Source organism: Hyperolius riggenbachi, chromosome 7, assembly GCF_040937935.1.
Source record: "Hyperolius riggenbachi isolate aHypRig1 chromosome 7, aHypRig1.pri, whole genome shotgun sequence".
NCBI lineage: Eukaryota > Metazoa > Chordata > Amphibia > Anura > Hyperoliidae > Hyperolius > Hyperolius riggenbachi.
Window position 1 is genome coordinate 322,116,084 of NC_090652.1, and position 14,477 is coordinate 322,130,560.

Here is a 14,477-nt window from a genome sequence, read left to right on the forward strand (position 1 = left end):
CTACAAAATTTGCATAAACCTGCAGCAACACAGAATTATTTGCATCTCATTGACCATCCCTACTAGTGACACAACTACACATCGGGCTTTATTCTTACAGCATACAAGTTATTTAAAAGGACCCTGAGCTCTGAATAAAAATGAAATTTGGACTTACCTGGGACTTCCTCCAGCCCCCCGTAATCCGTGTGGTCTCCCGGCATTCTCCTGGTCCCCTGGCTCTGGTAATCTGGTGACTTCGACTGAAGTTGCCTGTGCTTCTCGCCACGCACGTTGCGCACCATCACGTCAGCTGGCGTAAGAGTCCTGCGAGGTTCAGTCTTAGAGAACCGTGCATGCGCAGGTCTCTTATGCCCACCAGCATGATGAGACACGTTGGGGTGACTTCAGCTGAAGTTGCCAGGTTACCGGGACCAGGAGGACGCTGGGGGACCTCCCAGGCTACAGGGGGCTGGAGGGAGCCTCAGGTAAGTCCAAATTTCATTTTTATTCAGAGCTCAGGGTTCTTTTAATATGCATAAAAGATTACTGTGTATACAAATATATTGTCACAATCAGATAGGTGTATATCCCATTTTATAAATATGGTGACTGCTTTATTGCAGCAGGACAAGTAACTTGTTTTTTGATTGCTTTATTTCATTTTTGTGGACTAAGCACTGCTATCACTGTATATATTTATTTATGATGAATTATTTATGATGACTTGTTATCTGAGAAATAGAACATCATATCAGGTTTTTCTCTTTTAATTACAGTTTAAATGTATTAGGACTCCAGGTACCCAAATCTGCTCCGACTCCACAGCCCTGAACGTTACTGAAGAAAACAAGCACATTTTCAGTCAGTGAAGATTTGAAGGTTGCATGTGAGGTAAACAACCAGATGATACTTATTACACATACACGCAGCTCCCTGCCCCACCGCTGACCTGCTCCACAGCTGGTACGTGACACTTACCGAGCAGGGCTTAGAGAATTGAAGCGTGTTTGATTAGTCAATTACCAAACTTCTGCCTCATGCGGAAAATCTTTACTGAATTTGGAAAAAAAAAGTGTAAAATACCAAATGAGGGCCTTTACCGACCAAAATTATTTTACCAAACTGCCCTTTGTGAATAGAGCCCTTTGATATGCCAAAGTGTCAGGAATGTTTTACCCTCCAAAAATCAGCTAGTAAGAGCTGAAATAGCTAACACTGGTGAGAAGATGACCTGCAATATTCAGCTGTTCAGACATGAAATATCTGACACTGGTAAGAAGCATATTAATATGCTAATTGTGAAATGGTTTAACCTGCAAAAATCAGCTTGTGCTGAAATATTTGACACTGGTGAGAAGACGTATTGAAATGCTGAGTGTGGGAAATGGTTTGACCTGCAAATATCTGGTGAGAAGACATATTGAAATGCTGAGTGTGGGAAATGGTTTGACCTGCAAATATCAGCTTGTCAGTGCTGAAATATTTGACACTGGTGAGAAGACATATTGAAATGCTGAGTGTGGGAAATGGTTTGACCTGCAAATATCAGCTTGTCAGTGCTGAAATATTTGACACTGGTGAGAAGACATGTTGAAATGCTGAGTGTGGGAAATGGTTTGACCTGCAAATATCGGCTTGTCAGTGCTGAAATATTTGACACTGGTGAGAACTGAGAAGACATTGAAATGCTGAGTGTGGGAAATGGTTTGACCTGCAAATATCAGCTTGTCAGTGCTGAAATATTTGACACTGGTGAGAAGACGTATTGAAATGCTGAGTGTTGGAAATGTTTTGACCTGCAAATATCAGCTTGTCAGTGCTGAAATATTTGACACTGGTGAGAAGACATGTTGAAATGCTGAGTGTGGGAAATGGTTTGACCTGCAAATATCAGCTTGTCAGTGCTGAAATATTTGACACTGGTGAGAACTGAGAAGACATATTGAAATGCTGAGTGTTGGAAATGTTTTGACCTGCAAATATCAGCTTGTCAGTGCTGAAATATTTGACACTGGTGAGAAGACATGTTGAAATGCTGAGTGTGGGAAATGGTTTGACCTGCAAATATCAGCTTGTCAGTGCTGAAATATTTGACACTGGTGAGAACTGAGAAGACATATTGAAATGCTGAGTGTGGGAAATGGTTTGACCTGCAAATATCAGCTTGTCAGTGCTGAATCATATATCACACTGGTGAGAAGACATGGAAATGCTGAGTGTGGGAAATGGTTTGACCTGCAAATATCACCTTGTCAGTGCTGAAATATTTGACACTGGTGAGAAGACATATTGAAATGCTGAGTGTGGGAAATGGTTTGACCTGCAAATATCAGCTTGTCAGTGCTGAAATATTTGACACTGGTTAGAAGACGTATTGAAATGCTGAGTGTTGGAAATGTTTTGACCTGCAAATATCAGCTTGTCAGTGCTGAAATATTTGACACTGGTGAGAAGACATGTTGAAATGCTGAGTGTGGGAAATGTTTTGACCTGCAAATATCAGCTTGTCAGTGCTGAAATATTTGACACTGTGGAGAAGACGTATTGAAATGCTGAGTGTGGGAAATGGTTTGACCTGCAAATATCAGCTTGTCAGTGCTGAAATATTTGACACTGGTGAGAACTGAGAAGACATATTGAAATGCTGAGTGTTGGAAATGTTTTTGACCTGCAAATATCAGCTTGTCAGTGCTGAAATATTTGACACTGTGGAGAAGACGTATTGAAATGCTGAGTGTTGGAAATGGTTTGACCTGCAAATATCAGCTTGTCAGTGCTGAAATATTTGACACTGGTGAGAAGACGTATTGAAATGCTGAGTGTGGGAAATGGTTTGACCTGCAAATATCAGCTTGTCAGTGCTGAAATATTTGACACTGGTGAGAAGACATGGAAATGCTGAGTGTGGGAAATGTTTTAACCTGCAAATATCAGCTTGTCAGTGCTGAAATATTTGACACTGGTGAGAAGACATATTGAAATGCTGAGTGTGGGAAATGGTTTGACCTGCAAATATCGGCTTGTCAGTGCTGAAATATTTAACACTGGTGAGAAGACATATTGAAATGCTGAGTGTGGGAAATGGTTTGACCTGCAAATATCAGCGTGTCAGTGCTGAAATATTTGACACTGGTGAGAAAACGTATTGAAATGCTGAGTGTGGGAAATGGTTTGACCTGAAAATATCAGCTTGTCAGTGCTGAATCATATATCACACTGGTGAGAAGACATGTAAATGCTGAGTGTGGGAAATGGTTTGACCTGCAAATATCAGCTTGTCAGCGCTAAAATATTTGACACTAGTGAGAAGACATGGAAATGCTGAGTGTGGGAAATGTTTTGACCTGCAAATATAAGCTTGTCAGCGCTGAAATATTTGACACTAGTGAGAAGACATATTGAAATGCTGAGTATGGGAAATGGTTTGACCTGCAAATATCAGCTTGTCGGTGCTGAAATATTTGACACTGGTGAGAAGACATATTGAAATGCTGAGTGTGGGAAATGGTTTGACCTGCAAATATCAGCTTGTCAGTGCTGAAATATCTGACACTGATGAGAATAATGAGAAGTTAATCAGACATGAAATACCGTATTTTCCGACGTATAAGACACACTTTTTCTCCCCCCAAAATGGGGAGAAAAAGTCCCTGCGTCTTATACGGCAAATGCAGGGAATCCCCGACTTACCAACGCCCGCAGATACGAACCGCGACCTGCCGCCACGTTGGGGATTCCCTGCATTAGCTCCCTGTATGGTCCGCTTTCCTTCCCTGTGTAATTAGTGTGGCAGCGGCATGTGTGTATCAGAGTGGCCGCCAAGATCACTGCCTGGCTCCCTGTACGGTCAGCTTGCCCAATTTCCCCTCCCCGCATATGTGTGCTTCCTTCCCCCGCTGGTGTGTCCACTCCCCCCAGGTGTCAGCACAGCGGCAGTCATACTTACTCCAGCCGCTCTCTGGGAATGCAGACCTGGTCTCCTCTCTGTCGCTCCTCTAATGATGGCTTCTGTACTACGCGTCATTGATGAAGATCACAAGTTAGCAGAAATTGATTTTTATTGTTTTTTTTTTTTCACAAAGTGTCATTTTCCACTAACTTGTGACAAAAAATAAAATCTTCTATGAACTCACCATGCCTCTCAGTGAATACTTTGGGATGTCTTCTTTCCAATGGGTCTTTTGGGGGTATTTATACTTTCCTGGAATTTTAGCCCCTCATGAAACATGACAGGTGCTCAGAAAAGTCAGAGATGCTTCAAAATGGGAAAATTCACTTTTTGCACCATAGTTTGTAAACGCTATAACTTTTACCCAAACCAATAAATATACACTGAATGTTTTGTTTTTGTGTTTTGTTTTGTTATCAAAGGCATGTAGCACAATAAATTTGGACAAAAATATACAGAAATTTTACTTTGACAAATTTTATCACAGAAAGTTAAAAAAAATTTTTTTTTGACAAAATTCATGTCTTTTTTGATGAATAAAAAGTAAAAATCGCAGCAGCAATCAAATAACACCAAAAGAAAGCTGTATTAGTGACAAGAAAAAGAAGTAAAATTCATTTAGGTGGTAGGTTGTATGCCTGAGCAATAAACCGTGAAAGCTGCAGTGGTCTGAATGGAAAAAAAAGGCTCTGGTCCCTAAAAGGCGAAAAGACTGTGGTCCTCAAGTGGTTAAGACACAATCACCTCTTCTCCTATATTTCCTCTGACAGGATTCTCACTTCAAAGGAAGGACTTATCTAGTGCTCTCCGTTATCTGAGGTATGTGATGTGCCCTGTTCCTCCCTCCAATGCAAATATCCCCATATCCCCGTTCTGTGCTCTGCACAAGAAACTTTACGCACTTGCTCTGCAAGCCAACTACAGGGAGACTCAGCATTTACCGCAAAGCCTCTGCTTTCTCCGTTCATGGAAGTTTTAAAAACGGGTCACCAGCCAGGAGTGTGAAGATCTGACTCCAAACTCTGCAAGCGCTCCTCTCTGCCTCAGATGCAGGTGTCCCGTGCTGTGCTCCATTCTCCTCCATTAACTCTGATGCAGGATGCAGGAAAGGGCACTCACCCTCTGTCCTGCTGGCAGCACTCTGCATACACCGGAGGCGACCTTCTATAGTGAAAGGGTCCTGACTTGATGACCTCATCAAGTAAGGGCCCTTAAAGACACACTGCAGAAGATTGCCGTCACTGTAATGCAGAGCCGTTGGAGGGACAGAGCGCTGCTGCCTGCATCTTATATCAGAGGGACAGAGGAGAAAGGCGCACAACACAGGACACCTGCATCTGAGGCGGATAGGAGAGCGGTAGGGGGAAATCTTTATCGGTGGGAAGGGAGCACAAAAGCTGCAACTTGTATCTCTCCAGGGGGGCCTGCTGGGGCCCGCCCCTTCCACTTAAAGGCGCCTGTAGGCACGTGCCTACAGTGCCTTATGGGAAATCCGGCCCTGTTGAAGGCAGATGCGTCAGGTGTGCCTAGTGTTGGCTCCCTTCCTGCAGGGAACCAACATGGTGAGCTGGGAACGGACATCCCTCTGTGAATGGGTGCCCATTGTTTGCCTGCTGGACAGGGCAATTTTCGATCTGCTGGAAGAGGGAGAGGCAGCCCTGACTTAGCTGGATCAGCACTCAGCTGCGCAGTCCACCTCTCTCAGGAGGAGGAGTTGCACTTGTTGGAGGAAGAGTTGGAGGTTCCTGGCTTGGATGTTGAAGGGGAAATGCAGAGTGCAGCTGCAGTGGTGCGAGGGTGGAGAGGGCATATAAGGGACAACGACAACGGGCACAACAGGAGGAGGACAGGCGTGTTGTCTCAGAGGGTGGTGATGACTATGATGTGTCTGCTGTGGCACACCTCTTCCTCATGGCTGTGCACATGCTGCGGAGTCTGCACAGAGACCCCAGGGTGACCCAGATGCGGGAATCCTGGACCCATGACTGAAGGACAAGCTGGGTCAGTTCATGCAGCGCAGAGACCCAGAGCATCAAACAAGGGAGTTGCAGGGGGCCCTTGTTTGCAGACTGGATAAAACCTTCCAACCCCCCTGCCCCTGTCTAGCCAACACAGCAGCCAGTGCCTGCAGCCCGGAGCAGCAGGTGCCCAGGAGATCTGCTGTGTCTGACTAGGCAACTCTACATAGTAGAACTACCTAGAGAGGAGGTGCCTTCAGCAGCAGCATCCGCCTCTAATCAGCACCAGTGTATGACCCACATGGTGGCAGACTACATGGGGTCCTTCAGCGGGCTTGACACCAAGGCCCCCATTGACTCCATGGAGTACTGGTCAAGAGGCTGGAGATCTGGAGGGAGCTCACGCAGTACACCCTGGAAGTCTTGTCCTGCCCCCTTCTAGCGTGCTGTCTAAAGAGATGCTTTAGTTTGGCCGTTGGCATGGTCACAGAGAATCGCCCTGGTCTGTCCACACAGTCTGTGGACTCACCTTCCTCAAGATGAACCAGGCTTGGGTTAAAGGTGATTTCCTAGCCCCTGCTGTCGGTGAGAGGACATGAGGTGGCTGGGAATAGTGCTATGGCCGACCAACCATCAACAGTACAACCCCCTGCAAATTAAATTAGGCCTGGTTCTTATTATTTTTGCTACGGCACCACCGCTAGGTGCCATACTGTAATACTGCTGCTGTCACACACTACTCCTCTTGCTGCTGCATGTACCTCCTGCTGACTGATTCCACTGCTAGGTTCAACAGAAAAGGCCTCTAACCCTAAGTTCCATTTCTGGGGTACAGTATCTCCAGTTCTTGGAGTGATAGTGACCCCAAATGTGTTGTGCATGTAGGTCAATATGCCCTCTACCTGCATACCCAGTTTCAAGAGCCTGTCTGGTTCCTAGAAGAAAAGGCCTCCAACCGTAGCTTCATTTTTTCTTCTTGGGGGGGGGGGGGGGGTTTATCTGCACTTCTGGGGGGTTGCTAGAGACCCCAAACTTGAAGTGCATGTGAGTCAATATGCCCTCTACCTACATACCAAGTTTCAAGAGCCTGGCTGGTTCCTAACAGAAACAGCATCCAACCCTATCCCTTCCTCATAGACTTACATGGAAAGCATCAAAGCATTGTTTTCCACTTTGTTTCCCCTGTAACCCTAACCCCAACCCTATACCTGCCTGGCTGGCTGCGGGGCAAGCTGGCCCAAATCTCTTAACCCTCCACCCCCCACTTACACCAGGGTTAATTTTTTTAACACCCCATGGCACTCCAGAATCCAGTGGTGCTCTCCCCTGTTTGCTGGCAGGACCCACGTTGCAAGCTTGCAGAGCGCCACTGGATCCTGGAGTGAGTGGAGGTTTTAGAAATTAACCCAGGTGTGGGTGCATGGAAGCTTAACAGATTTGGGCCAGCTTGCCCTGCAGCCAGCCGGGTAGGGTTGGGGTTATAGGGGAAACAAAGAAGAAAATTATGCTTTGATGCTTTCCATGTAAGTCTATGAGGAAGTGATAGTGTTGGAGGCTGTTTCTGTAAGGAACCAGCCAGGCTCTTGAAACTTGGTACGCAGGTAGAGGGCATATTGACTCACAGGCACTCCAAGTTTGGGGTCACTACCACCCCCAGAAGTGAAGATACCACACCCCAAAAAATGAAGCTCGGGTTGGAGGCCTTTTCTTTTAGGAACCAGACAGGCTCTTGAAACTGGTTATGCTGGTAGAGGGCAAAATCACCCTGTGCCCTGGAATACTGTCTACCTGTGCCCCACCATACTACATCAGCCTGAGCCCTGGCATATAGTCTACCTACATGTACCCCAACATACTACATCAGCCTGAGCCCTGGCATGATGTCTACCTGTGCCCCAACATACTACAACAGCCTGAGCCCTGGCATATAGTCTACCTACATGTACCCCAACATACTACATCACACTGTACCCTGGCATGATGTCTACCTGTGCCCCAACATACTACATCACACTGTACCCTGGCATGATGTCTACCTGTGCCCCAACATACTACATCAGCCTGAGCCCTGGCATATAGTCTACCTACATGTACCCCAACATACTACATCACACTGTACCCTGGCATGATGTCTACCTGTGCCCCAACATACTACATAAGCCTGAGCCCTGGCATATAGTCTACCTACATGTACCCCAACATACTACATCACACTGTACCCTGGCATGATGTCTACCTGTGCCCCACCATACTACATCAGCCTGAGCCCTGGCATATAGTCTACCTACATGTACCCCAACATACTACATCACCCTGTGCCCTGGCATATAGTCTACCTACATGTACCCCAACATACTACATCAGCCTGAGCCCTGGCATATAGTCTACCTACATGTACCCCAACATACTACATCACACTGTACCCTGGCATGATGTCTACCTGTGCCCCAACATACTACATCAGCCTGTGCCCTGGCATATAGTCTACCTACATGTACCCCAACATACTACATCACACTGTACCCTGGCATGATGTCTACCTGTGCCCCACCATACTACATCAGCCTGAGCCCTGGCATATAGTCTACCTACATGTACCCCAACATACTACATCACACTGTACCCTGGCATGATGTCTACCTGTGCCCCAACATACTACATCAGCCTGTGCCCTGGCATATAGTCTACCTACATGTACCCCAACATACTACATCACACTGTACCCTGGCATGATGTCTACCTGTGCCCCAACATACTACATCAGCCTGTGCCCTGGCATGATGTCTACCTGTGCCCCAACATACTACATCAGCCTGTGCCCTGGCATATAGTCTACCTACATGTACCCCAACATACTACATCACACTGTACCCTGGCATGATGTCTACCTGTGCCCCAACATACTACATCAGCCTGTGCCCTGGCATGATGTCTACCTGTGCCCCACCATACTACATCAGCCTGTGCCCTGGCTTACTGTCTACCTGGGCCACAACCGAATACATCGACAACAGTGGTGCTCATCCAGAATCTGGATACCCGAACTACCCGGATTATCCAAACTTTTTCAGCAATCCGACCTCGTATTCCAGATAGCGGGCCAAATCCGGAATGCAGTATCCGGATTCACAGCGGTATCCAAATAGGAATTCGGACATCTGGCTCGGATATCCGAATCTAGGTAGCGTAACCACGGAGATGACGTACCTGGCGTCACTGAGCCAATCAGAGAGCTCCCAGCAGAAGCCCTAGCAACCAATCACAGAGGGGAACCCTGGCCAGCCCCTCCTGTATATAAAGTGGCAGCCATGTTGAGGAATCTCGTCCTTGCTTGTGACTGCTCACTGAGAGACATTTCCAGTGCTGTTTGGCTAAGCAAGTGCTTTATACTGTGATAAAACCTAGCATTTGTGCACATAAACACCTGTACTATACCACTCTTATTGTTTTTTAGTTAGCTAACTTGTATTTTGATTTTAGTTAGTGTGTGTGACAGTCAGTCAGATTCTGTGCTGCAGCAGTTGCTAGAGGTCCTGTGTGTGTGCTGTGCACACAGGCCAGGCCTGCTATTAGCCTTAGCTACAGTATAGGTTAGGGAATAGGATTACTGTGTTATTGTGTAGTTAGTACTGCAGTGCTAGTTAGTTGTTAGAGTAGTACTGTGTTATTACAGATTACTGCAGTGCTGCTGTGCTGAGCAGCAGTGTCAGTGTGACAGATAGACCGTTAGTGTGCACTGTCTTCTACTCTGCTGTCTGTCATTCCGTGCTGATTGTCATTAAAGTTCAACACCACTTTCAATAAAGTACAAGTACCCCACATCCATCTGGTGACATCATCACACATAACTTGTACTATGTCTGCAGGCACTGGCAGCCAGGGGAAGGGCAGCAAGGCCAAGAAGAGAGGGAGCAGCATTGCTGCCACAGTCAGCAGTTCTGCCGTGTCAGTGTCCATTCCGCCGCTAGCCACTGGCCGTGGACTCACTGGGCGCCCAGCTGTTAGGGGGAGTCATGCTGCTCAGGCGCAGCAGCTTGTAGCGGCCATTTTTCAGCAGGGTCAGCGGTGCAAATTGGAGGAGAAAGACGCCAAGCCTGTGATGCAGCTGAGGATGGATGAGCAGGCCACCACCAGCTCTACATCTACAACTGAGACCTCCACTCCTGTTCGCAGGAGCAGCAGCAGCCCAGCAGTGCCTGGGGACTCCTCACCAGTCATGTCCACCCCAGCAGGCAGCCTACCCTCAGTCAGTGCGCTCTTTACTCCAGGTACCACAAGCGCAATCAGGGCTGTTACGAGAGTTTGAGGAGGATATTCTGGGCACAATGGGGTATTTGGAGGAGTCACAGATGGTGACGGTGGTTGTTGGGGGGGGGGGGGGTACCTTGCCTCATGTATCAGCAGAAGAGGAGTTTGGGGGGGACACATCATCCTAGCAGTTGTTTGAGGAGGGGGGGGGGGAGTATGATGATGATAAAGAGATCAAGGACTGTGACTATCATCCACAGGAGGGGGATGTTAGCTCTGAGGAGGAGGATGATGAGTTGGTGGGTCTGGCACAGAGGATCAGCATCGCAGACATCGGCAGGAGCAGCAATAGGCGTGGAATGCAGGACCCACAGCCTGCTGTTTCATCTTCTGCCACTACCACCAGCTGCACCACTCAACCCCAGGCCCAAACCACCCTAGGGAGAAAAGCAGCAGCAGCATCCCATTCAGGGCGTAAGGGAACATTTTTATACCCAATCTGGCAGTTTAACCACTAAGGGCCCGTTCTCACCTGAGCGGGAATCGAGCGATTCCCGCTCACGGCAAACCGCTAGCGGTTCTGCAAGAACCGCTGAACCGCTACACAATGTAGCGAGTGGCAGTGTTCTCACTGCCACGGTTAGCGATAACCGCAACCGCGCTGCATGCAGCGGTTTGCCGGCGACGAGCATTCCGTGATTAGCGATCGTGAATCGCGATCGCTCCAAAACCGCCGCAGTGTCCAGTGATTTTTCCGCGCTAATCGCGGGAAAATCACTACCGCAAAACGCCGGCGGTAATCGCCGGCGTTCTGCGGTTCTAAGTGTGAACGGGCCCTTAAGGACCAGGCCTGATTTGTGCAGCGTGGGCTCTCCAGCCCACAGCACAGATCAGGTTTGCAGCATGGCGATCAGACTTCCCCCCTTTTTTCCCCACTAGGGGGATGTCCTGCTGGGGGGGGGTCTGATCGCCGCCGGCTGCCTGTGATTTGCGGGGGGGGGGGTCTCCTCAAAGCCCCCCTCCGCAGCGATTTCCACCCTCTCTGCCCATACGTGTTTCTGCTGCAGGCTATGGGCTGCGCAGGACGGATATCCGGATAGGATAGGCTTCAGCCTATCAGGTGGCAGCGATCCCCGGCCAATCAGAGGCAGCGCCATACGATGTAAACAGCGGGGATTTCTTCCCCGCGTGTTTACTTTAAGCGTGCAAGCCGCGATCGGCGGCTCGCAGTCTGTTCACGGAGACACCCTCCCTGAACTGACATGGATGTAATACCACTTACGACCTGCCGACACCCATAGGCGTTAGGCGTTCGTTAGCTGCCCTCAGTGGACAGCCAGTTTTTCACTTGTAATATGTGCCATGTGAAGCTGAGCAGAGGTTGTAATCCCTCCAACTATGGCACCACAGCTTACTTGCACGATCCATGTCCTCCCAGCTCCTCCCGTACTCGTTTGTGCAGGAGGGGAGTCAGAGGCGTGTGCTCCTGCAGTGCGCAGCGCCGGATTGGCCAATACCCAGCCGGCACTACTTTTCATGCACGGCCACCCCAGCACTGCACCGCTTCGCTATGGCCAATGTGGAGCGTGGGCTGGATCATGCGGTGGGTAAGCAGGACCATGTGACCATGGACTCCTGGAGCAGCTGGTTTGGGACAGGCCGCTACCTCTCTTTCACCGTGCATTGGGTCAGTTTGGTAAAGGTGGGTGAGGAGGGGACAGCAGCATAAAGCACAGCAACAATCCAGTGGGTGGTGCCACCCCGCAGCAGGGTCAGGGTAAGTGCAGCAGGTTCTTCTGATCCAGTTCCCCCCTCCAGCAAACCCACCGCCAAACATCCCCGCCTCAGCAGCAGCGTGAAAGCCCGCCACTGCCAAGCGCTGCGGAAGATGGTCAGCCTGGGGAAGTACAATCTCAAAGCAGCCATCGTGCTTCGCTACCAGAGGGAGCAGGAGAGGAGTTGGCTGACCCCCAGAGGCCTGAAAGTTGGAGAGTTGGTGTCCGAAAATGGAGCCAACCTGGTTGCCACCATTCTCCGGGGAAACCTCATCCACATCCCCTGTCTGGCCCACATCCTGAACCTGGTGGTGCAGAAATTTCTGCGTACCTACCAGGGGATGGACACACTTTTGAAAGCGGCAAGGAAACCGGTGGGTCATTTCCACCACTCGGGTGGTGCCTCAGCATCCCTGGAAGGCGTGCAAAAAGAGCTGAACTTGCCACAGCACCATCTGATCATAGACTTTCTAACACGCTGGAATTCCACCCTGGCCATGTTGGAACGTCTGGTTGAACAGAGGCAGGCTGTCAACCAATACCTGGCCAGAGCCACCACGGACACAACCTTGTCTGGGACCGGCACCACCCACCTCCCGAACATCATCCTCAGTGCCGAGTGGGGAAAAATGCAGGTGTGCTTCGTGCTGGCACCCTTCCTGGAGGCCACCAACATGGTCAGCTGGGACCATGCGTCGGTGTGTGAGTGGGTGACCATGGTGTGCATACTGGACAAGGCCCTCTATGCTCTGCTGGAAGTGGGAGAGACAGCCTTGATCCAGCAGGAGCTGCAGCCAGCTGCACAGCCCACCTTTGTGTCTGCACAGTCCACCTCTGTGCATCAGGAGGAGGTGGACTTGGAGGTCCCTGACCTTGAAGATGAGGGGCACAGCCAAGTGCAGCTGCAGTGGTGCGAGGGTGGAGAGAGCAGGAGGAGGCTCAGGGGTCAGATGGAGGACGACAGGCTCTGGGCGTGATGATGATGTGTCAGCAGAGATGGCATCCCTCTTCCCATGGGAGCGCACATGCTGCAGTGCCTGCACAAGGACCCAAGGGTCAAGCAGATGCGTGATCGGGAGGACATGTGGATCACCATGATAATGGACCCACGGCTGAAGGGGAAGCTGCATCAGTTCCTGCCTGTAGGAGGAGACCCTGTGCACCGAATGAGGGACTTGCAGCGGTCCCTGGTTCGGCACTTGGAGGAAGCCTTCCCCCAGACTGCCACCCCCCCCTGCTGTCACAGTCCAGCCAGCACAGCAGCAGGCACCCAACAAACCTGCTGTCTCTGACTAAGGCGCTCTACACAATGCCGGTGCAGCTGCCAACATAGGAGGGTCCTTCAGCAGCATATGGCTCTCAAAGCCCGAACCAGCGCCTGACCCGGATGATGGCAGATTACATGGAGTCCTACAGCGGGCTTGACAGACACCCCTGTGGACCCCTTGGAGTACTGTGTCAAGTGCCTGGATATCTGGAGCGAGCTGGCGCAGTACGTCCTGGAAGTGCTGTTCTGCCCACCTTCCAGCGTGCCTTCAGAGAGGTGCTTCAGTGCGGCCGGTGGTGTGGTGATGGAGAAGCACTCTCTTCTGTTCCCCCAGTCTGTGGAAAGACTGACATTTCTCGAAATCAAACTAGCTTGGGTGGTTGGTGAGTGCCTGGCCCCTGTTGGCAAGAGGGGGACATGAAGTGGCTGGGTATCACTACCTTATCACCCTTTACCACAACAACCTCCTGGCTCAGTCTTGACTAATAAGCCTGGTTCATAATTATTATTATTTTTTTTTTTTACAGCCGTGGTACCAACACTAGGTGCCATGGTGGACTATCTATGCTGCCTACCACATGTTACACTCCTCCTCCTGCCTGTGCTGCTCCCACCACCAGGGTGCATCTACCTACTCCTCCTGCAGCTCCTGTCTGTGGTACCCACCACCAGGGTCCAGACAGAACTATATCTTCTGCCGCCACTGCCACCAGCTATTACGCCACTACAAAAGCTGAATTTTATTGAAAGAAAAAGGTTTAATTTTTTTAAGTCTTATGTCTTTTTAAGTCAATGTCTGAGCTGAAAACGGATGTACCATTTGTGCGTTGGACTTTGGACACAATGTGGGCTGCACAACCGCTGTCTGGAACCAGTCCGATGTTCATTTACAGGTTGGTTTTTTATGTATTATATCTCCCAGCAAACAATTACTGTTTTTCTTAAAAAAAAGATGCTTCATGCATCATTTACTATAACAGAAGTTTTGGAAGCAATGCAAAGGCCACTTCCGGTTTTCAATCTAGATACCAGGATTAACCCGGATAATGGGTTCGGATATCTGGATCTATTCGGACTCCAGAACGGTTTGAATTCGGCTATCCGATCCTCTCCGGATTTCTAGCTATCAGGATTAATTCAGAGTTTAAAAAGGAGTATCCGAGCACCCCTGCTTTTACACACCACCAGTTTCCTGGCAGCCCTGCTGATCTATTTGGTTGCAGTAGTGTCTGGAACACACCAGAAACGAGCATACAGCTAGTCAGGTGTTTGACAATATTGGCCTCAACTCAAAGCAT

The 14,477-nt window shown here is 49.2% G+C and overlaps 1 protein-coding gene across 2 annotated transcripts in view; it reads left to right on the forward strand.

Annotated features, from left to right (window-relative positions):
• The window catches only part of LOC137525267 (7-methylguanosine phosphate-specific 5'-nucleotidase A-like), a 28,362-nt gene extending 14,321 nt beyond the window's left edge, over positions 1–14,041 (forward strand). Inside the window, exons 5-6 of one of the 2 annotated variants that reach the window (XM_068246302.1) lie at positions 759–873; positions 13,969–14,041. In XM_068246302.1, coding sequence (XP_068102403.1) covers positions 759–851 — 93 coding nt within the window. In that variant the 3' untranslated portion in view covers positions 852–873; positions 13,969–14,041. Of the gene's footprint in view, positions 1–758; positions 4,311–13,968 lie in introns of those variants that run through there. The other variant, XM_068246301.1, reaches the window with a different exon arrangement.
• The last annotated feature ends 436 nt before the right edge of the window (positions 14,042–14,477 follow it).